At 41.5% G+C, this 24,441-nt stretch overlaps 2 protein-coding genes across 4 annotated transcripts; one reads left to right on the top strand and one right to left on the bottom strand.

The window, feature by feature from the left end:
- Positions 1–94: 94 nt before the first annotated feature.
- Positions 95–11,142, top strand: LOC130910397 (gamma-glutamylcyclotransferase-like). 2 transcript variants are annotated; one of them, XM_057827649.1, is made up of 5 exons: positions 95–479; positions 1,668–1,816; positions 1,889–2,024; positions 4,992–5,150; positions 8,022–11,142. In XM_057827649.1, exons 1-4 carry the CDS (start codon positions 234–236, stop codon positions 5,121–5,123), a joined length of 663 nt encoding a protein of 220 aa, XP_057683632.1. In that variant the 5' UTR covers positions 95–233; the 3' UTR covers positions 5,124–5,150; positions 8,022–11,142. The 2 variants fall into 2 exon arrangements, with proteins under 2 accessions (XP_057683632.1, XP_057683631.1); XM_057827648.1 differs by lacking the exon at positions 8,022–11,142 and having other exon boundaries at positions 97–479; positions 4,992–8,006.
- On the bottom strand, positions 9,671–24,105 carry adnp2b (ADNP homeobox 2b). 2 transcript variants are annotated; one of them, XM_057827646.1, is made up of 7 exons: positions 23,751–24,105; positions 20,889–21,001; positions 19,283–19,403; positions 15,835–15,954; positions 15,137–15,664; positions 13,646–15,049; positions 9,671–11,323 (listed from the first exon to the last, which is right to left on the bottom strand). In XM_057827646.1, exons 3-7 carry the CDS (start codon positions 19,388–19,390, stop codon positions 10,613–10,615), a joined length of 2,871 nt encoding a protein of 956 aa, XP_057683629.1. In that variant the 5' UTR covers positions 19,391–19,403; positions 20,889–21,001; positions 23,751–24,105; the 3' UTR covers positions 9,671–10,612. The 2 variants fall into 2 exon arrangements, with proteins under 2 accessions (XP_057683629.1, XP_057683628.1); XM_057827645.1 differs by lacking the exon at positions 20,889–21,001 and having other exon boundaries at positions 23,751–24,095.
- Positions 24,106–24,441: the final 336 nt, after the last annotated feature.

Genomic DNA, 24,441 nt, shown 5'->3' with positions numbered 1-24,441 from the left:
AAATAATGGATCATGAATGAAATTAAACGTTTACATTTTTTTATAACGTTTTGTGTAATTTAAAAATACGGTGTTGAGTTAGCACCTTCTCTATAAATGAGGTGGTTATGTCACAGAATCAACGCATGTCCCGGATGTAGAGGATTAACCTCCCGCTCAGTTTCCTCAAAGACAGCATTATTAAGAGTTAACTTTGGAACTATTTGACAAATATTGTCTCCAAAGGCGTGTTTATGCGGTTAGTGAGTAAACTGGTTCCTTTAGGCGCATTGCATAATGCCCTAGTTAGCTTGCTAGCTGTTAGCTGCACCCTGGCTAAAGTTGGCGGCGCCGAGACGTTCGAAGACGTCGAAATGCCCCCGGGAGGAACAGAAAACACCGGCTCTTTCGTCTATTTCGCCTTCGGGAGCAACATGTTGAGGGAGAGAATTCGCCTGGATAACCCGTCGGCGACTTTTCTCGACACCGGCCGACTGAAGGTGAAATAACGTTTATCATATGATTTTTCATCTTTTTAGCGGTTGCTAATTTGGCCACCTGCTTTGTGGCAGCGAAACCGCTCGGTTTGTGGAATTGAAGCGAATAACTAGCCGCGTTTGACCCTTATTACGTCCTATAAACGTAAAATTAACGCTATGTAAAATAACAAATGGTACCGTTTTTTATGTTGTCGTGTAAAGACTATTTTTACTAGCTTTAATTGAACGCAGCGTACCGTCATTTTACAACTAATGGCAACCCAACCGGTTTTTACCAAGATAAATACTTTCATTTTCACTTTTGATTGTGCTTGACGTGCATTTTGGGTTTGCCACGAGATGGCGTCCAGTTACTGCGACATTACCACCCCAAAATCTGCTGAACACGTGGTGGTTCAGTCAACTACGTGCGCTAAATTCTACAAACTGGGACGGAAAAATAACAGGCGTGTCCTGTGCTATTCAGTTTTAAATAATTACAAAAATGCCAACTATTTTAATCACGAACTACAAAGCACATCCCGAGAATTACTAATGGCGTGGTAAACCAAACAATCTTCCATAACACCATGACACAAAATCGTGAAGGTGACCATAAAATGCCCTGAAATCAACAGGAAGACACCTGAAATCAACACACGATGACAGAATTGATGCTAAATGAACAAGAAGTAACCCAAAAAAGCTTAAAATTAGGGGAAGTGACAAAAAACTCAAAGCAACTAGAAAATGTCAGAATAAAATCAACAGGAAGTTACTTTAGGACTGACCTAAAATGAACAGTTAAAGACAATGAAAATCCCACAAATCTATAAGAAGAGACCTGAAATTAACAGGAAGTGACCCGGAATTGCCCCAAAATTAACACGAGCGAACTAATATCTACAGAAAGTGACCAAAATGCCCCAAATCAACAGCAAATGACCTCATACCTACAGAAAATGACCTGAAATGAGTCAATAGAAAGTAACTCATAAACCCCACAAAGTCCGGGAGTTCAATAACCAGCACACCAAAACGTCCTCATATAATTTCTCCAGAAACTTTATTATTTAAGCCAAATATGAATGTTTTAAAATTTAAGACTAAAACTAAATAAACTGACATACAATAAACAACTTGTATGTCATATGGATAAAGAAAACTAACATGCCATGTTAGCCTGTAATTTGAAAAATCTTATCACAGGACTACCGACTTGATTTTGGTCTGTGGGACCAAAATGCAGAGAGCAAGAGCTGGCACGGCGGCGCGGCCACCATCCGAGAAAGCCTCGGTTCGGAGGTGTGGGGCGTCATCTGGACCATGAACCGAGACCACGTGGACTCCCTGGACCAGTCAGATGCATTATCCGCACGCCCGTTTGAACACACGCACGCAACGTCGTCACATATTGTTGTTGTCTTCAGTCAGGAAGGCGTCCACCGCGGCTTTTATTCTCCGCTGGAGGTCCGAGTGGAGAGCCGCGGCCACGGAGAGATGACGTGCAGGACATACCAGATGAACAACTTTCACGCACGGCCCACCTCACCGCAGTACAAACACGTACGTGTTATATGAGGGATGGGACGATGCGATTCGATACCGCAGCGATATGTGGGCAACAGTAAGGATAATTTCACAATAAAGGTATAATACATGTTTTTGGATAGTTACTTTGAGATTTAGGAGGTATTTAGGGGAGTGACGTGCGGTGAGGTTCATGTTTGGTGAGGCACTGACTCCTTTAGTGTCAGATTTACAAATATATAAACCAAAAAGGGTAGCTTATTCAATCGGCTATTAGTTATTTCATATCTCATGAGCATTCTTCACAAAACATGCACACATGGTACATATTACAGATAGCATTTGTTCTACACCCTCCATGTGTTGGCCGTCACAATTCTATAATTCATACAACATAAATGAGAGTATAGAATGGTGTACAAAACCACAGATTTCAATTTTGACCTTTAGCGAAATATTCCGTTGTTTTTAAAGCTTAATTCCGATACTTTAATCAATTTAATACAGATTGCTCAACAAAAAGCATGAAAAAAATGTTTTATTTAAGGCCAAAATTTAATTTTTAAATATTCTATTGTATTTTTCTTAGTCAAATCTCTTTTTTATAAGATTGAAATGAAAACTGTTTGTGGTCTTACCTTTATTTGTTGATGAAGTCCATGCGCCTATCCTTCGCCACAAAAATCTCCGTTACTTTGTTGTAAAAGTCCTCCTTATTTTCCTTTAGTTTTAAAAGTCTCTCAGCCTCAATGGAGATGATCACCGATTGCTTCAATCAGATCGTTCTGTATTCTATTTGACACGCCAGAAAACACAGTGGATGTGTCCAAATGTCTAGCTAACCTCTCATCTTTCTCAGCAAAAGCATGTAATAGTTCTACATAATTGCCACGATTAGAAGAGCTTGCCCTCTCATCGTTACCACGAAATGCTAACTCCTGTTTAGCTAGGACGCAGGTTGCATAAATGAGGTCTTTCAGAATCCCTCAGTTTTCCTTTACCTGAGCATTGTGGATGCTGATGTTGAGCCTCCGCTGTTCGTTCAAAGTCAAAGTTTGCTGAGGCTTTGTGGTGAATTTTCCATGTCACAATATTTAGTCCAGACATTTGCACAAGTTGAGAACAAAAGGCGATTTTTCGAAATACAGCCACATAGAGAGTATTTTCGGGTGTACCACTCCGTTTGAAAAGAGCGAGTTGTCTTCTGTCCCGTAGTTTGAAGCAAACCTTTTAGCTCCGGCGTTTGTGTCTCTGTGTTAATCACGTCCACTTTTGACTGAAAGTCCAGTTTTGAGAAATGTTTAAGCTTAGATATATAATCCTCTTTCATTTTGGGAGTACGACGCAGTGCACTTGACTCGACAGGCGCCAAGAACCCGTTGGCTCACATACGCCCCTTTCTGTGCGGCAGAGTACTATCTGCCGCAACCTGTGCCTTTTCGCTGCGGTTTTATTTCCCATCAGCAAAACTAAGTATGTCACTAACTAGAGATGTCCTGATTGATCGGCATCCTGATCGATCGGGTCTGATCACGTCATTTTCAAAGTATCGGAATTGGCAAAAAAATATCGGATATGCCTTTTTTTAATATATATATATATATTTTTTTTTTTTTTATTAAATCATTTTCTAATTACAATATTACCGCAATTAATGCATGCGCTGCACGACCCACTCGCGCATTGTCGCGTTCAATCTGTAATGGCGCCGTTTTACCCATACAATATATAGAGGTAAAAGGCAGTGTAAAATGAAAAGAGTTAATTTTGGCAGCCTTTGGAGCCTTTTTTTAAATGGCTAAAGCTTTACAATCCCTCTCCCAACAATTTCCCAACACAGAGAAGATATATCAATTGGTACCACGACCCACAGTCATGGTTGCACTTCCCATCATGCATTTGGGCAGAAGTTAAATGGCTACAGTATCATTTACTGAAAGCTCAACAAATACACTAGATGGCAATATTTAGTCACAATATACAACGTCAGGTCTGTCTATCGGTGGATCCCTCTCACAGAAAGAATGTTAACAATGTAAACGCCATCTTGAGGATTTATTGTCATAATAAACAAATACAGTACTTATGTACTGTATGTTGAATGTATATATTCGTCCGAGTTTTATTCTTTTTTTTTTTCTTAATGCTTTGCCAAAATGTGTATGATCGGGAAAAATTATCGGGAATGATTGGAATAGAATCGGGAGCAAAAAAAAAGCAATCGGATTGGGAAATATCCGGATCGGCAGATACTCGAACTAAAACGATCGGATCGGGAGCAAAAAAACATGATCGGAACAACCCTATCACTAACATTAAACTATAAGGGTAAAAGACATTAGCCAGACTGTGTAAAATCAGGTCAAATAAACATATCTGCAAACACAATAGCGACGTGCAGATATACGGCAACCCGCACGCTCCAATTGCATGTATCAACCCAGTTTGTGATGGATTGCGCATTTAGAGGTGAGGCTTGACTTGTTGCTGCCGCACCTCCCGTTTCATTTCTTTAATTGAACAGGAAATGGGCAAATTCAGCGATTGTGACCATATAAAAGTTTGAAATTAGTCATACATAAAGATCAGTGGACAAATATTATCAGTGGACAAATATAAATGTAAATTTGATGTTATAATTATTTTCAGTCATGATCCTCACCTGACTGCACGTCACTGATTTAGGGGTACTTAAAGGGTTAATTCCGACTTACGTGGAAATTCAGGTTACGTCGTCAGTGTAGGAACGGAACTCGTTTGTAACCCGGGGACTACCTATATCAATGATACTTGATATATTGTTAGAAAATTTCTTCAACGATAAGCAAGTTCGGGCACCTCTGATAATTTTTGATTTTCCTTTGTAAATTGCTTATTGTTTAGAACAAAAAATTTTGTTGTATATAGCAGATGAACACAGTAATATTTGAGAAGGGAAATTAGGTTTTATAGGATAAACAAAGTGCCTAATAATTACCTTAACAAAAACCTACACGTACGCAGGTCATTTGCCAAGGCGCCCAACAGAACGGACTTCCCGAGCATTACGTGGACGGACTGCGGGCCATCCGGACCAACAACTACACGGGGCCAACTACGCTGGATCGCATCAAAATTGACGTGAATTATGAATGATGAGATGACATTCGATCGCATTTCCATGTAAGATGTGTAAAGTTTGGATTTAAGAGCCATTGATGACGATAGATGTCCGATTGAGTGGCGTCCGGTCGTCCTTCTGCTGTGAATTTAAATTAGTTTTATCACGAGTAGATGTCCAATCCATTTGAAGGGGGAGGGCGGAAGCAGGTTCGCTGCCATCCTCCCCTTTCAAATGGATTGGACGTCTATCCTCGTCAATGGCAGCTAATGAGTAAAGAGGTGCTTTTAGTTAATAAAAATAAAGAAATTAGACGCGTTGAAAACAACAGATAATATGAACCATTATGATGGTTTAGACTTCTGTTAGATTTGAAGCTAGGTATATGTAGATCTAGCTTGGCTAAAAAGAATGTAGCTTTTGTAGATGTTGGTAGGGAACAAAAGGATGGGAGGGGCAGGAAAGCAAGAATAGAATTGTATACATAGAATATTTGGGGGCTACATGGCCCAGGAGAAACGAAAGGCTGACTAGACAGACGTTATCCTACCTGGTGACGAACTATAAAAAGGAAAGCATAAGTACTAACTGCAGGGGGGTGGGTAGAGTAGCCAAAAATTTTACTCAAGTAAGAGTAGTGTTACTTCTCAACAATATTACTCAAGTAAAAGTAGTCATCCGAAAGTGTACTCAAGTACAAGTAAAAGTATTTGTTGAAAAGAATACTCAAGTAATGAATAACATTGTAACTGCTTATAATGTCAGGTTTTTTTTTTAATAATGTTTTTTTTTTTCTCAGTACAACTTCATCCATATGAACTGTTATTATACTGCTATTACATGGCCTTATTAGGCCAAAAAGATGACGGAAAAAGTCATTGAATTCAAGCCAGAAAAACACAGCATGAGTGCCCTCAAGTGGAGAGAAAACATTGTTACCTCTGAATGGTATAACAGAGTTATGTGGTTATTGTTGTGACGTCTCATTGGAGAAAGTGAAACAGCCACTGTTGGCATCCCTGTCAAAAATGTGAATATGTAGAATAAAGAGGAAAAATGTAACGACTCTTAGTTTAGCCCAAAGTAGAGGAGTAAGAGTATTTTTCCTTCTTCACAAATTTATCAAGTAAAAATAAAAAGTATTTCATGGCCAAACTACTCTAAGATATACATTTTTCTCAAAAAGTTACTCAAGTAAATGTAACTGGGTAAATATAGTGTTTTACTACACACCTCTGGTTCACTGTATGCTCAATCATTCTAACAATTTTGAAAGATTTTGGCCAGCTGTGGTCCAGAAAATGTGATCTAGTGTGGGTGATCGTAATAGTTTTGGAATCATTTTCATGGGGCAAAACATCACAATATTACATTTTTTCCTTAAATTAATATTTCTTCATTGCATATTTTAACTATGAACTATTTAACTAGTTTAACTATTTCAGTGTCATATTGTGGATTAAGAGCAAATGAGAATTAACTCAGTGTTATAGTTAGTAAATATCAGATTGGTTTTATCTGAATGTCTAGTCGGTCACAGAATAATGTCAGCTCTTGAGCTGCAGCTATCGATTATTTAAGTAATCGATTACTCTATCGATTAGTTAGTTCAAATAATGGAGTAATCGGATTACAAACATTAAATGCTTTGCTGAATACATTTTAGGAGATGTAAAATGAAGAAACAAATGTCTATTCTTGCAATAATATTTATTTTGGCTTGCTAAGATTGCAGTTCCAAAGAGAATTAAATGTGAATACAAAATAGAATTCCTGAGCGTGTCCTCAAACTATGCAGAATTGCGTTTTCACTTTACAAGAGCAATAAATGCATTTAAAACTGAATTAAAATACCCGATGTTGGCCTCAAGCGGTATAAAAAATAAATGAGGATCTAAGGGCAACAAAAGAACAATTGGCTAACTTGCATCGTAAGTCCGCTAGTTTAAATGCTATAAAATGTTTTTTTTTTTTTAACAAAGCTCTTAACAAATAGTACAAACATATATTCCCACAAAAAAACAGCTAAATACACTTCTAAACAAAACAATGAATGCATAAACAAACATTAGCTCAAACAAAAACTTACAAATTGATGCTGGTCTTAACAGGGAGCAGCTGGATCCAGCCATGTTAGATGAGTTATGTGATATTCACCCCTTCAATGAGAAGGCAGTGTATTGAACCAAATCCTGCAAACACCTTGAAAACAAACCATTACAACATCATTCTAATGAATTTTCGAGGCAGCAAAATTTGATTTGAAGCTTTTTTTCCTAATCGAATGACAAGAGTTAATCGATTAATCGTTGCAGCACTACTCAGATCAATTGTAGATTAAGATCAAATCGATTGCGGAATAATACCTGCTTGACTGTAGATTAATCTCGGATCGATTTTGGGTTTTTTTGATCGACTGTAGATATTTTTTGCAGTTTTTATGTAACAAATTGATACGGTTGTGGCATTTTATCTTATTCCGATCACAACTCAAACTAATAAAGGCTAGCAACAAAGATTTGTAAAATTAGACACACAGCAAAAGATCACAATATTACATTATAATATATATTTAAATATTTCAAAAATGTGTCTTTATTTAAATTAACTCTTTTATTGTCATTAATCACAGATTGGTTGTGGATTAGTCTCAGATCAATAGATTAAAAGCAAATAGATTGCATAACAATATCTGCTCAATTTTAGATTAATTTCAGATCGACAGATTTTTGTTTTTGTTTTTTATGTAACAATTTGGTCGGTGACATTTTTAGCTAATTCTTATCACATCTCTAACATGCTAATAAAAGCTAGCTAAAAAGCTTTATAAAGTGTTCACAAACCAAAATATTTTTGCTTTAACTCCGCAGAATTGCTTGCAGATAATATGTGTACGGTTCTGACAGTAATTAATGTAACATGCTGATTTTCAGACCTTGTTTGGAACACATTTACTTCAAAATGATGAGAGGTAATCACTTACCTTGCAGCCAGGAGGGACAGGGATGCAGTGTCACTTCCTACTGAGAAATTCAGGTGTGTGGCTAAATCCAGATTCCACCCATGTGCTAAAACGACTCGTTACTTCAATGAGTAGGACAGCGTTTTTTTAAGCATGTTTTGACATAAAAAAAATAAATAAATAAAAATGAGCTTGAATAATTGACATTCTTTTCAAAGTAAACCAAACATTAAAATAAACTTGTGACTAAAATGACTAAAAAAATGTTACTTGCTGCTAGCTTCCCACCTCAAATGGATTGGATGTCTGCGTGTTAGCACATCAGTGAAAGTTTCTGAGGTGAGATTATATTCATATTAATATATTGTATTTATTGTCTATTATTAAGTTTGGGTCATTTGCAGGTTACTTCCTGTTGAATTTGGGGTGTTTGCAGGTCATTGAAAATATGATATTTTTTTTTGGTCTAATTATTTCTTAATTTTTCTGTTATTGGTGTAAATCGGACAAAAAATGTAGGAAAATTTGGATGATTTGAAATTTTATGTCAACCAGTTTAGGGTGTAGTCCGCCTTTCACCTGAAGTCAGCTACAGCACCCTGACAAGGATAACTGATGTTGAAAATGGATGGAAATTTACCGTAATTTTCAGACTATAAACTGCTACGTCTTTCCTTCATTTTGAATCCTGTGGCTTATAGTCCAGTGCGGCTTATTTGATTTGGGTTAATAGGTAACACTTTATATGACAGCGGTGTCATAAGACTGTCATAAGACAGTTATAATTATGACATGACACTATCATGGGCATTACTGAATGCTTATGTCAAAACTATGTCCAGCTCGGATCTTTTACATCCATTCAAAAGTGATATAATTTGCCAAATAACACTAAATGACATCATTAATGCTCATGACAGTGTCATGTCATAATTACTATTGTCTTATGACAGTCTTATGACACTACTGTCAAAGTGTTACCAAATGCCATAACAATTAATGAAACAACTGGAACAGTAACTGAAAAAAATAGTTGGCATAGAATTTTGAAATTTACATCTGTAGCGCTGCAATGCATGCAAGGAGGCATGTTGGAGAATAACAGCGTTGACAGCAGAAGTTGACCGTTTCCCCCAAGGGAGCAGTCTTGGCCAAATGAAGCTCCTTGAAGCAATGAAGCTTTGTAGCCAATTGGTTCAAAGCTTAATATCTTTTGGTGTAAATATTCCAAAATACAGTGAGGACGGCTGCGGTTTATAGTTCAGTGCAGCTTATCTGTGAACAAATGCAGTTTTCGTGCGAAATTTGGTGGGTGGCGGCTTTTAGTCAGATGCGCCTTATGGTGTGAAAATTATAGGGTTTTTTTCCCCATTAGAAATTGTCGTAAACATTAAGCTAAAAAAAAATGTAAAGAACCTATGTCGCGTGAATTTTCGCAACGTTGCGAATCCTTCAAGCTGTACGGCACTTTGAAAAACAGGGCGGGACAAAAGGAAATCGGGAAATGATTTCAAACTTACAACGTAATCAATAAAATGTGGCTATTCAAAAAACAAAACAATAAGCATGAATTGTTTTTTTTTATTCTTCCAAAGAGAACAAAACACTTCAAGCAGCATAAACAGGATATGAAACCACTTTTATTTTGGTAGAACACTGTAAGGGGGCTGTGAAAGGTAGCGGAGCAATTAGTGGGTTGGGGTAACACTTGCAACACCCACCAAAGTAAAAAATAAGAGCACAAAAATAAACAGCAGCTTTCGTGTGATCAGAACATAAACATAGTGTATACGCAGATACTTTGGACCTGTACGTTTTTTTTTTCCCCAAACTACAAAGAGACAACTTAGGTCTGGAAGTTGATAAAAAACATTTAACTTAGTAATATTATCAGTCTAGTGAAAAACAAAAATTTGTACATATTTATATATATAAAAGGAAAAAAGGAAGCGTGAGAAGCGTAACAAGGAAGAAGTATTTCGTCACCTCACCAATGGGAGAAATGGCCACCTCTAGCGGAAGACCAAAGAACTACAACAACGACGTCGCTGTTTACCCTGTCATAATCACAGTGAACCTTCATTGTTTTAATCTGTTGAATAATTTTGCAATTAATTGGATTCAAGAGATTAACCTGTCAAGAAAAAAAAATGTCCGACGGATTTTAATGCTGCCAAAACGGATTAGACGTCTATCACAGTCAATAGGACTGACACGCTCAATGGCGGTTAGCTGGTTCAGAACAATATTTTCAATCATTTTTCTCATAAATTTGAAATTAATCTTTATTTCTGACTAGATTCTAATGTTGCCAATCAAAATTGGACTGACACATTCTCATTGGCAGATTAATCTCTTGAATAATTTAGCAATTAATTAATGGATTCACTTACCTGTAAATTATGTCTAACAATTTGCGATTAATCTATTAGTAACGCCAGTCGCGTGTCTTATCACCGTCGATGGTGCTGAATATAGCTGAACTGCTCGTGATAAGCTAACGCTAATGACAAAATATTATAGTAGTGCTTTGGCACACGTTTCTGACATCTGTAGGGAGTCTCAGTTATTTTGCTCCATTTGCACCTCAGCTGTTGTTTTGTCATCCGCCGCTTGCGGTTCAGGCGTCGTCGCCGGTATCTCCGGTAGTTCTTCCGGTTGGTCCTCCTGCTCAGAGTCGTCGGCCTGCCCCTCCCCTTCCCTGGTATCGACGGGCCTCTGCTCGGGCACCTCCATCGGGTGTTGCACTTGCGCCAGTCGCGCCATGTCGAAGCCCAAGAGCACGGCGGCGTTGCTGGTCTTGAAGCTCTTCATGCAGCGCGTACGCTTCTTGCTGAAGAGCGCCGTCACCTCCGACTTGGTGAGCGACAGGCGGCGGCAGAGCTCCAGCGTCTCGGCTCGGCCCAGGTAGGGCTTCACGTTGAAGTAGCGGGCGATGAAGTCGCGTCGGTCCTCGTACTTGCGGCGGTCCTGCCCCGTCGGTTCTAGCGCTAGCTTGACGTCAGGGTTGGCCTGGATTTCGGGCGCTTCCGGGAGCTCTTTTCTCTCCTTGCGCACGGCCGCTTTTTGCTCGCGTTCCTTTTTGTTGAACTCGATGACCTGCTTCAGGGCAGCCTCCAGCCTCCTGGTGGACTCCAGTTGCTCTTTGCTCTGCGGCGGCGACTTGGGATTCGGCAGCAACTTGGCTTGCGACGTTTTCAACGTCACCCCTCGTGGCATCTGGAGGAACACCAGCCCTGATGAATGCGGAGTTGCTGCAGCAGCTTTGGCCAACTGTAGAAAGGCAGGGACGTCGTTAGCTCTGTAACTCATCAACGGCGATAGTAGCTAGTTGTTGTATCGGCTAAATTAGCATGTCGCAATACCGTAACGACAGAGGTCACGACTGCGCTCGGCGGAAATCTGACTTCATTTACTCCAAAGAAATCAAAATCTGTTAAGTGAAATCTGCGTTGACTGTTAGTGTAGCGGCTAAATTAGCATGTCGCGATGCTGTAATGCCAAGTCAGGCCTGCGCTGAATTTACGCTTAGCCAGAACTTGACTTCATTTACTCCAAAGAAATCAGAATATTTACCTGTTAACTGAAATCTGCGTTAACTGTAAGTGTAGCGACACTGTAATGACAGAGGTCACGACTGCGCTAAATTTACGCTCGGCGGAAACCTGACTTCATTTACTCCAAAGAAATTAGAATCTTTACCTGTGAAGTGAAATCTGCGCTAACTGGCTGTCAGTATAGTGGCTAAATTAGCATGTCGCGATACTGTAATGACAGACGTCACGACTGCGCTAAATTTACGCTTGGCGAGAACCTGATTTCATTTCCTCCAATCTTTATCTGTTATGTAAAATCTACATTAAATGGCAGTGTAACGGCTAAATTAGCATGTTGCAATTCCGTAATGTCAGAGGTCACGTCTGCGCTCGGCTTAAACCTGACTTCATTTGCGCCAAAGAAATCAGTATCTTTACCTGTTAAGTGAAATCTGCACTAACTTTTAGTGTATCGGCTAAATTAGCATGTCGTAATACTGTACTGTCAGGGGTGAAAACTGCGATGGGCGGAAACCTGACTTTATTTACTCCAAAGAAATCAGAATCTTTACCTGTTAAGTGAAATCTGCGCTAAGTGCTAGTAGAACAGCTAAATTAGCATGTCGTAATACCATAATGCCAAGTCAGGACTCGCTGAATTTGCGCTTGGCCAGAATCGTAGCGCAGATTTCACTTAACAGGTTAACTGGCTAACCGTTAGTGTGGTGACCAAATTAGCATGTCGCAATACTGTAATGACAGCAGTCACGACGGCGCTAAATTTATGCTCGGACTTCGTTTACTCCAAAGGAATCAGAATATTTACCTGTTCGCTGAAATCTGCGCTATCTGCTCGTACAACAGCTAAATTAGCATGTTGCGATACCGTAATGCCAAGTCAGGACTGCACTGAATTTACGCTCGGCCAGAACCTGACTTCATTTACTCCTTAGAAATCAGAATCTTAACCTGTTAAGTGAAATCTGCGTTAACTGGCTAACCGTTAGTGTGGCGACCAAATTAGCATGTCACAATACTGTAATGGCAGCAGTCACGACTGCACTAAATTTACGCTCGGACTTCGTTTACTCCAAAGGAATCAGAATATTTACCTGTTCAGTGAAATCTGCGCTGACTACTAGTGCAACAGCTAAATTAGCATGTCGCGATACCGTAATGTCAAGTCAGGACTGCACTGAACTTACGCTCTGCCAGAACCTGACTTCATTTACTCCGTGGAAATCAGAATCTTAACCTGTTAAGTGAAATCTGCGCTAACTGGCTAACCATTAATGTGGCGACCAAATTAGCATGTCGCAATACTGTAATGGCAGCAGTCACGACTGCGCTAAATTCACGCTCAGACTTCATTTACGCCAAAGGAATCAGAATATTTACCTGTTCGGTGAAGTCTGCGCTAACTGCTAGTGCAACAGCTAAATTAGCATGTCGCGATACCGTAATGCCAAGTCAGGACTGCACTGAATTTACGCTCGGGCTGAACCTGACTTTATTTACTCCGTAGAAATCAGAATCTTAACCTGTTAAGTGAAATCTGCGCTAACTGGCTAACAGTTAGTGTGGCGACCAAATTAGAATGTCGCGATACTGTCATGACAGCAGTCACGACTGCGCTAAATTTACGCTCGGACTTCATTTACTCCAAAGAAATCAGAATCTTTACCTGTTAAGCAAAATCTGAATTAACTGTTAGTGTTGCAGCTAAATTAGCATGTCACAAAACGGCGATGACATATTTACCGAATGCGCTAAATTTACGCTTAGTGGAAACCTGACTGTATTTAATTAATCCAAAGAAATCCAAATCTTTCACTGATAAAATGAAGCATTATTGTGATCTCCTCATTACTTCGCAGTGTCGGTACAGTCTCTTTTTCGGCCGATAGTGCTCAGCCTAGTATCAGGTGCCAAATAATTGGATAGGAGCAACACTACAATGAACGAGGTACGTCCATGGCACACAATAATGGACCGTGCAACGTCGTTTCAGATTTTAACACGACAGGACTTGCATCAAACGACATGATTTAGAGGGTACCTGAGGAACTGGTGGGGCGACCATTTTGGGAGCCTGCGGGGGCTTGGGCGAAGAGCGGCAGCGTTGCATGTGCAGCATGACGGCCTGCTGCGTCACTTTCCCCGTGTAGACCCCGTTGCAGTAAATGCATTTGAAGGCGTCTGTCTTGAGGATGGCGTGGATGGTAGGCGCCACCAGGTGTTTCTGCTTCAAGTGCTGCAGGTACTTGGACTCCTCCGGGAACTTCTCATCACAGAAGGTGCAGCAGGAGGCATGGCTATTGACGGGCGGCGGACAGACTTCGCTCCGAGCGCTGGGCCGCAGGTTGACGTAGATGAGCTCCAGGGAGCTGGTGACCAGCGCCAAGTTGACCTCGCATTCGCCCAAGATCTCCTGGGGCGCCTCGGCGGTGACGTCGAAGTAGGGGAAGATGATCCCGGAGCCGCTCTTGGTGTAAATCTTGTAGTTCTGACGCAAGAAATCGCAGTAGAGCTTGCCAGCGGGGTCGTGCTTCTTGACGTGCTCGGCGAGCTGCTTGACGGAGAAGAACAAGATGGAGCAGTAGAGGCAGCTGAGGCCGTGGAGCAGGTGCTGCAGGACGCTTTTCTCCGACAGCAGCGCCTTGCACGTCAGGCACTTGATGGTCTTGTCGGGCAGCTTCTTGAGGAAGGCCGCCCTGCCCGCCAGGCACTCGGCGCGGTGGGGGGTACACTTGGTCTGGTGGGCAACCTCCACGTGCACGTCGAAGACGTTGGAAGGGAAAAGTTCATTGCAGAGGGGGCAAGTGATCCACTTCTTGGCCTGGGCGGCCGTCTGCTCGGGGGCTTTGCCGGAGCTCTGCGTGGCGGGGACCATCTGGAGGGGCGCAAAGGTGTACGTGGGCATGCCGTTGACGCGGTTGCCAGTGGGGATGAGGTGGCTCAGGAGGGACTGCGAGGTCAGCATGGTGCCTTGGAGCGTCATCTGGTTGGGCGGCGGAACCTGCGCGGGGGCGGCGGCTCTGATCTGCGGAATCAGGATCTGCTGCGCTTGAGGCGAGGCCGCCGCCGGCGGGGGCGGCTTGACGCTGGGGTACGGCGCCACCGGGGATCCGCGTAGGGATATGGTGGCGCCTGGCTGGAGTAAACCCTTGGCCTCGGCGCTGGCCAGCTGGACCAAGGCCGACGCCTGCGGGGGCAAAAAGCTCTGGTTGCTCCCGGGGCCGCAGATCAAGGCGGCCTTGTTGGTCGCGCTTTGAAGTTGCTGTAACGCCACCACCGTGCCGCCGCCTGGCTGCCCGTTGCCGGTCACCATGAAGGGCTTGCTGTTCATTTGCTTGGGCGCCAGGTTGGGCAAGGTGACAAAGAGTCCGTTGCCATTGGTCACGGGTGCGCTCCTGGGGGCAGGAGTGGGCTTGTTCCTGTTGTCGTAGATCATTGCCTGCACCTGACAGAAAAATTGCAAAGGGATCAACATCTCCCGAGTTAAACCTTTATCCGGATTGGCTAACATATCGAAAGAAACCATAACTACCTGCGTGCTGATAGTGTAGTGCTTGGGGTCCACCAGCAAGTGGTGCAGCATCTGGTCCAGATTTCCCGCGTTGAGGTCGCAGACTTTACAGTAGTACAACTTGGCGTTGGAGCCCGCTATGGGGTGCCGGAAGCCCACGTAATGTTCGGCCACGCCCTCCATGTGCTTGAGGATGATGTGCTTCTTGATGGTGAAGACCGACTGCGACGGGAAGGAACACTTTTTGCACCGGTAGCGCTCCATTCCGTGTAGGACGGCGGCGACCGAGAGCGGGGGCGCCGGAGCCAGCGGCGGTAAGTTGGCGGGGGGCGCGGCCCCCGGGTCGAACAAACGCCCCCCGTGGAAGAGCAGGATGTGCTTCTTGACGGCGCGCGGGTGCGCCACGAAGTAGCAACGTTGGCAGGAAGTCAGCGAGCACAGACGCTGCAGGTACTCGTGGCAACGCGCCACGTGGCTGCGGTAGTGGTAGATGTTCTTGGAAGAGTACTTGCACATGACACAGCACATGGTGCGAGAGCGGTAGGGCCACTAAGTTAAAAAAAAAAAAAATTGTCTCAAAATTTGGATGTGTCTGCTTGAGGTAAACCGCAACCTCAGAAAATATCACAAGACCACCCTGATATTTAGGGAGTTTCTGATGGTTTTTCTGTGCTAACATTTAGCATGAGGCCTTTTTTTTTTTAAGCTATTAACATCACCTTCTTGCGTAGGCGTCCATTGTATCCATCAATAAAGTCCGTCCACTCGGTGCCCATTAAGGGATCGCCCTCCTCATCGTCTTTCTCAGCCTCGTTTTCCGCATTTTTGCCGTCAAGTTCCTAAAGCAAATCAACGGAAAGTGAGGTTCGTTTTTAACTCATCGGCTGCCATTGACAGCGATAGAAGTCCAGTTCAAATGGATTTAAAGTCTACTTGAGACAAACTCATTTTAGGCTACGTCTACACTAGGACGGATAATGGCCTTAAACGTGTAATTAGTTAAACTATACGGCATGTCGGCTCCACTAATGTGCCTCCTAATGTTTACTCTCGGGACGCAATGCGGTCCGTTCCTCATTGCGTCCCGAAGACCACACTGACTGTGTTTTAGTTCCGCTTTACTTGACATATTTTAATAATCGGAATTTGGATGTTTATGAATCGTTCTCGAATCTTGCACGGCCGAATCGCGAATAATCTAAGAATCGGAAATTTCGCACATCTCTAATAGATATGAATGTAAAACAGTCTCGAATATTGGTTGAAAGCACTTTAAATGTAGTGCAGAAAGGTATAAAAATAGTCAGCAAAATACCACGGAGAAAATGACCCGTCCTAGTATAGACGTAGCCATAATTCAGATCAGAAGGATAAAAAGAGCCACGTGATTGGATGAAAATCATCGTCAACGGCACAGGAAGAATTCAAGTGCATGTGACACGAAAAAGCATGTTTATTTCATAATTCACGCGGTATTTTATGCTCCTGAATGATATGGACCGCTTGGATGTGTGTGGAAGCGATCGCTATATTTATTTAGTTTTTTTGAATCCCGCGCCATGAAAATGAGTGACTTCCGGCTTCGGTCTTGCATTGAGGAGGAGGGCGAATGATGAAGGCGTCCTCTTTACTATACAGCCGTACTGTTGTGTATGAGGACTAAGGATTCAGCTAATTTTGCGGATTAGTACGTTTATTTTCGCATCACGCCAGCCAAACGGCTGCAGAAAAATCTTGCTGTATGAGGGAGAGGCGTGTGCACCTTTTTGGAGTTTCAAAAGGTTCCCATTCACCGTGGATATTGGCCAAAACAAGCCCTACTATTGTGGGACCATTGGACTTACAAGGAAGTAATAAACACTGTGTTTTGTATTATGTCAAATACTGGGATCATTTTAATATGTAGGTGGCTTGCATTTTGTGGCTGACATGCATGCGAGGCGGCTATTTTTCGTCACAACACCGGCGGCATGCCGCACATCCATCCGCCGGGAGAGCACTATATTCGGCTTATTGTGCTCATGTGCCCGGTGTTCTGTCAAATTTTCCGATCGATCAGAAATTGCAACTTTGAGTTAACAATAGCCGCGAAAACGGCAATTACAAAGTAAACACTACAAACTTTCTTTAAATTAAGGACTACTTATGTTTGATCATTGATAGGCATGTAAAAAGCTCTCCTCATGCACATTAGCTGCACGTTAGCTGCACAACAACTGCAGCCGCCCTCCTCCGGGGAACGAGCTGTAAATTGCTCTCCGGCGAAGACATGTCAAAACATCCAGGCTAGTTATTAGAGGCGTGCGAAATTTCCGACTCTTAGATTATTCGCGATTCGGCCGTGGAAGATTCGAGAACGATTCACAAATATCCAAATTCCGATTATTGAATTATGCCAGGTAAAGCGGAAGTAAAACACAGTCAGCGCGGTCTTTGGGAAGCAATGAGGAACGGACCGAGAGTAAATATCATGTGCAACTCATGCCGCTAAATAAAAAAACAATCATACCTGACTGCGGCTGACAGCCGCTACAAACAACGCCCAGTTACTAGTTGCTACAAACATACAGCTACAGTAGATATCACATATATGTAGAACTAGATGCAAAATGACAGATGACGTCAGTGTTAGAACATGTATTATTGAACAGAGATGCGAAATGACAGACTTTCCGGCGTAAGTAAACAGCCGCCATCTTAAAGCAGTAGACCTCTCTAGAAGGCTCTGTTGTAGCGAACCTAATTAACTTTTTATCAAAAATACTCCTAAATCGGCAGAATCTTGTCTTGAATCTATCTTTAAATGATGAAATACTTTGACAAAAGTAGACAGAAGGGAAATTATGGAATAACGGGAGCAATTTTAACAACTAACAGTTGATTCACAACATTAATTGAATGTAGTTTAAAGCTGCTGATACAGAATGGGGACTGGAGTTTTTTAATTTACTGTTATTTTTGTATATTTGTTTACTGTTATATGTTAACTTGATACTGAAATAGTAGTTTGGTTTAGCCTGAGAGGATTTTTGAACAATTTTGGAACTAATGTACAAAACATTTTTAAAAAAAGGGGGGTGGGTGCATCAATAATCGTTTTATAATCGAATCGGAGCCTCTGAATCGTAATCGTAATCAAATCGTTAGGTGCCCAAAGATTCCCAGCTCTACGAGTTATGTGTGATTTTCCGCTTCGAAGACTTTGAAACATCACTCGGTTCGGGTTAGCATGTCGGTTAGCTGTCACGCCTCTTGGTTTGTTTACATTCTCCGAAGCCGGGGAAGGGAAATGACATATGTCCGATTTAGGCGTCATAAAATATCGTTCGGGAGGTGCAAAAGTAAAGGTGCAGTCGACAGTTTTGACCATGATGGAGTAATTTTGCCATGTCGTCCTGAATAAGTGCATTTTTATGATTTCATATTCCATTTAGCACAAGACTGTTATTTGTCATGACCATGCCATTTATTTAGCAATTGGGGAAAATACTTGGATAAAAAGAATATCCTGTAAAAATATTGAAGTAAAGAGACAGAAATAATGACATTTTGCAGCTCTCTTCGTCGCGTTTTCCTCGTTGTGAATAGTTCCCCCTCGACGGGCTGACTGGTCCTTCTCAAGCCATTTATTTAGCTATTGGGGAAAAATACTTGGATAAAAAGAATATCCTGTAAAAATATTGGAGTGGAGAGACTGAAACAATGACATTTTGCGCCTCTCTTCGCCGCATTTTCCTCGTTCTGAATGATTCCCCCTCAATGGGCTGAATAGTAAAACCGATGAGCCCAGTCTCCCGCTGACGTCATCCACCTGTTGGGGACGCTAGAGCCCTATAATGGTAGGCGTGGCTAACCGGCAGATTAAAAGACTAATTTCTCGTCATTTGCGCTTTGCTAAATTGTTGTATATAGTCGAATCGTCTCAAAATATGATTCTAATTCACATAATAATGTTATTTAAGACTTTTTTTCTCCTGTCGTATGCTCTTTAATCTACAACTAAGCAAACATCTCATTAATTTACAGCCAATATGAGATTAATCAACGATGAATCTACAATTAGTCTGTGACTGGTCAAAAGTAAAGCTACAACACATCAAAAATTAATCTGTGACCAAATGTAGATGAATTTACAACCAATTTGGGATTAATTTAAAATGAGGGTACCTTAAGGAGATTCTGGCAGTCTTCCAGCCCGATGTCGCTCAACACGTTCTTCACCGCTTTGCGAGCCTTGCGGACTCTGTCCAAATTGGTCACCGGAAGTTGGTACATTCTCGCTAACGTCCTGTTGGACAAAAAAAAGACACCGTTAGCCACAATTCTGATCGAGCAAAGAAAGTGTTCTCGGAGCATATATTTGGATGTACTGAATGTTTACTTCCTGTTTGTGTGTTCACTTCCTGTTTTGGACTTCTTTTAAAGCAGAAAACATGTCAGGTTTAATCATGGCCCTCTCAAATTACTATGTGGACTACTACAAAAATTATTCTAACACTCCTGATATATAGTGTCGTTAAAAAAATGCATATAATTAAAACAATGGTGAAAGAACGGTCAAAATAAAAGGAAAACAGTGGCAATCCCACATGAATGTCATATGGTTTCCTCCTAGTGGCCGGAAGGAGCATAGCTCTTTCTACTTGGTATATTCTAGAAACTTCCAGAAGCCATGCTGGAACAAAATGAATGCGTTGGCTGCTATTGATGGTGATAGAAGAACCGGACTTGCACTGAAAAAAATCATATTGACACCTACACTACGGAAACACATCAATAACTTTCCTACTGTTCAAACGGCTTTGTCCTTTTGCATAAATTCACTCATTGGCTGCCTTTGGCAGCAATAGAAACCCAATTCATTTGGACTGAGAAGGCTAGAAAGGTAATTTCCTGTTGATTTTGGGTTACTGAAGAGGAAGTGACTCAAAATCAACAGGACGTAATCTGTAAATTCCCGAAAATGAACAGGAAGTGATCTGTAAATGTCCACGAAAGACTGTGAGAGAGAATTTTATTCATTCTTAAAACACAAACCACTATACATCATATTTTGTATGCTTTTGTTATGCTTGCATGAGAACATTGTAGCATGGAGCATCATTATATTTACCTGTTTGAGTGTGCCTTCCCATAGACTATATCACAATATGCCCCAATATGGACTGTTATGTTCATGTTTTCCTAATATGCCCTGAATGAATACAATGAGCAACTGTGGCTTATCAGACTAAGCTTATCTTCGTTCTAGCCAGGGCCAGTGCTCAAGGTCTCACCTCAAAGATGTTTTTGTATGGAAAAATACCCAAGTTTGTGAGATGATGAGTTTCGTTTCTTAGTAAATTTCGTTTTACGGTGGGCTTCGGCACCGTTCTTTCAACAGTATAAACGTCCAGCCCAGAGGTTGCGCTAGACATTTTCGTTGTCTGTCATTTTGACTGACAGGGTCATAAAAAAATTGGTCATAATCTATTTTTACCCGTCACTTAAATTTTTAAAATGATAATGATGACATATTCAACAGTATTTAGTTTTCATTCATTTTTAATTAATATTGTAACGCTTGCTTGGCGGCGAAAAATTAGACACGGAAGTCGTGGTATTTTTCTCCCTCTTTTTACTCTGCTTACCGCCAACAACACCAACAAAACAACTACTCCTCCCCCAAAGAAAAAGACGCAACTATATAGACCTCAATCACCAACGTAACACAATGATCTTAATTGTGGTTGTCAGCCCAACATCTTCTAAATATATATTAAATGCATCTTACCAGATATAAAATGACTACTACATAGTCTGTGGTGATCAGTCCATCTCGCTCTCCTCTTCGGGTCTCTCAGAATACGGTAGAACTTCAAGTCTCTCCGTCTATCTTCTCTGTTACTGCAACCAACCGCCACAAACGCCTTCACCATTTTGATTATTAATGTTAACGAGCAGAAAAACACGCCGTAATAGGAGGCATGTACGTAGCGGTAATGTGTAAACACGACGAGCTGACACACAATATGGCGGCTCCAGTCAGGGGGCGGAGTAGTGACATCATGTGATTGGGGTCTATGCACAGGTGGCAATCTAGTCCACCAATTGGATGACGCGCTGGCACACCGGGTGCACCAATAAGAACCTCGCGTCGATGTGTCAATCACGGTGCCGCCGCCAGACCCCGGTGACAGAATAGCCAACGACGTCATGTATTATGAGAGACAATAGCTAATTAATATGCTCACTCGCCACCCTGTGGTCTGGGATGTGAATTGCAACCTGTCAAAATGATGGACGGACTTCAGTTTTTTCCGTCACCGTTTTAAAAAAACGGTCAACGACGGAAAATATTCGGTTAACGCGACCCCTGGTCCGGCCTCTATTGTACTTCTTCGTACTTCTGGGTGAGTACAGCTTCTGGCTAGTTCACATCATTTTGTACCCGAGAGCTCTTGTTCATAAAGCCTTCGAAGCAAAGCCATCCATGGTTGGGATCGTATTCATTTCTCTAATCGAGCTATCGAGGTAACACTTGTCTTGGAGTTCAAATTTGAGCTTCCTTGACAGACTGCTGTGGTTTCAGAGCCACTGACAGTGCTAAACGTCAATTCCAGTCAAAATTAATTGGATGTCTAACCCTATCAATGAGCTAATGTAGACGCTATTCTAGTGGAAAATTTTGGTAGCAACCTCTTGGTTCTTTTTTTTTAAATTAAACAGTAACACCTTTTTGAAACGATATCTCAATTCTTGGTGTGAGCCGATCGCTAACCTTCTGGGCTATAAAGTAACCCGATTTATCACCTTTTTGATATATTCTCACACGAGGTAAATTGCAAAATGACATTCACCGACATATAAATCTATTATTTAAACATGCACAATGACATTGGTTACCGACAATTATGACGTCACCCAGATAATCCAATTTTTTAAAAAAAAAATTCAACCGATATTGTAATCCGATAATGATATACTTGATTTAGCCTCCAACGACGCAATTTTGTCCAATTCTGCGCTGGCGCCTAAACACCTCTAATAGGCATTTTTGTGCGAATAAGTACTTACTTTGTAAGTATTATTAATATTAATTATTTTATATACATTGCAATGATTAACTCGACTAGAAAAAAAGCATCGAAACAAAATTTCCTGCTTTGAGTATTTGTTAGAGTGGCGTTGTCATGGTTTGTTTTGAAAGTGTTTGCGCTTAGTTGTATTCATTTGGGTGGATTTACTGCTCTTTAGTGGCAACAGTGAATATAACATAGCTCACTTTCACATGGCTGAATCCAGCTGCTCCTTGTTGAGACCAACATAAGGTAAGTTTTTCTTTGCACTTATGTTTTTTTATTCATTTGTAATTTAGTTTATAGGTATATTTAGCTGTTTTTTGTGGGAATATGTTTGAACGACTTGTTAAGAGCATTGCATTTTTTTTAGCATTTTATAGCATTTAAGCTAGCGGACTTTTGCTGTGTAAGTTAGCCAATTGTTCTCTTGTTGTACTTACTCATTTATTCATTTTTTATACCGTTTGAGGCCAAGTTCAGGTATTTTAAGTGTAATCTTCAAATGTTCCATATTCGATTACTCGATGATTCCATCTAACTAGTTGATAGATTAATCGATTACTAAAATAATCGATAGCTGCAGCCCTAATACATTGTTCGGAAGTTGGAATTTACTATTTACTACTAAGAAGTAGCAATAAATTCTATTTTGTTTGCTCTTGTGTATAATTTAAAACTTGATATACATCCTTTAATAGAATTATCGGCTTGACATTATCGGTTGAAAAATGCATCATCGTACATCAGTACGATGACTAACTCATTCTTTGACAATGATCACGTGTCAGTGGCATTGACGACGATAGACGTCCAATCCATTTTGACTGGTCGCTTAAAGTAATCACAAATTGACATTCATCACCAATTTACTCGACAGATTAATCGATTCAATCCATCATTTAATTGCAAAATTCTTCAACAGATTTACTCAAAATGTTCTAATATGCGAGGGCTCATTCTGATTGAAACAATCTCACAAAATTACATTAATCACAAATATAGTAGACAGATTAATCCATGAGATCAATCACCAAGGAAACATCAGTAAATATTATTCGACGAAATAGGCTGTTTTAACACTGACCTCACAGTAACGTTAGCATATTACTACTTACAACACTCTGTTCAAACGTCTTAAATGTTATTCCACGAAATAACATTGACTGCAATTGACGGTGATAGACGTCTAATCTAATCTGGACTGTGGGGGTTGGCGACGTTTCCTGCCTCTCCCAGTACAGATGAATTTGACGTCTATCGCCGTCAAGATCACTGAAACATGATCTTTCAATGCCGGCCATCCTAATCCAAATTCACAGCAGCGAATGAGTTGATAGCAATTTTACTTTTGTACGAAACTAAACATTCTCATTTTTACGCAGGCATATTTCCGGTCGAATATATTTGATTATTTGCATGTATCAATGGCGACTGAGCAGCTCCATCTATAAACAAGCGTGCGCGCGTCTCGTCTTTACGTGTGCGTGCTCGTAAGATTGTGACAGCATCACAACCGGGTCATGGGAGCTTCCTCCCCGCCCCTGACCATCCAAACCCGGCCGGCGGCCGACTACCTGCTCCGGGCACCGTGATCGAATTCGGGTCCTCTCGCAGCACGTCGTTCGTCCCACTTCCTCTACTCGTCCTCCCGCCAGCCGAGCCGATTCGTGTCCGTATTCGTCGTCCGCCGTCGTCGCACTCAGACGAGCCGCATCCCGCGAGTTCGCGCGACAACAGCGGAAAGTCAAAGCGTCGTTAGCGAGCGGATGGCGAGGACATTAACTAATTTTTTGCCACTGCTTTTTGTCCCCTTTCTTCGCCGTTACGGAAAAAAAATGGCGCTCAAGTACAGGATCTGACGTAGGAACTTGCTCATTTGCATAGCACCCAAACTAACCAATAGGAAGCCTCCTAGCTTTTTGGCTAAATAACTTTTTTCCAGCTTGATAACGAGTTTATAATCACTTTCAAAGAGTTGAAGTCCAGTATTTCTTCATAAACTTTTGGAATTTAATGAAATTTCTGCCTCGCTAATTGGTTTGCTGGCTGGAATGTGCCTAGCTTGCTGGAAGGGGCGTGGCTACAGAAGCGGTTGAGGGGATCACGTGGGACATGGCTTAGCCCAGCCAATGAGCGGCTGGGGTAGTGAGCTAAATGGGCGGTGCCGTTCCAGGATGACGTCATATCATGCCACTTTTATTAGCCAATTGCACAGCAGCCATCATTTTGCTAGGCTTAGTGGTGGACAGTGGTATTGCAAGGTGG

The sequence above is a fragment of the Corythoichthys intestinalis genome, chromosome 22, assembly GCF_030265065.1.
Source record: "Corythoichthys intestinalis isolate RoL2023-P3 chromosome 22, ASM3026506v1, whole genome shotgun sequence".
NCBI lineage: Eukaryota > Metazoa > Chordata > Actinopteri > Syngnathiformes > Syngnathidae > Corythoichthys > Corythoichthys intestinalis.
The sequence above is the reverse complement of the archived record's forward strand: the minus strand, read 5'-3'. Positions and strand labels throughout refer to the sequence as shown.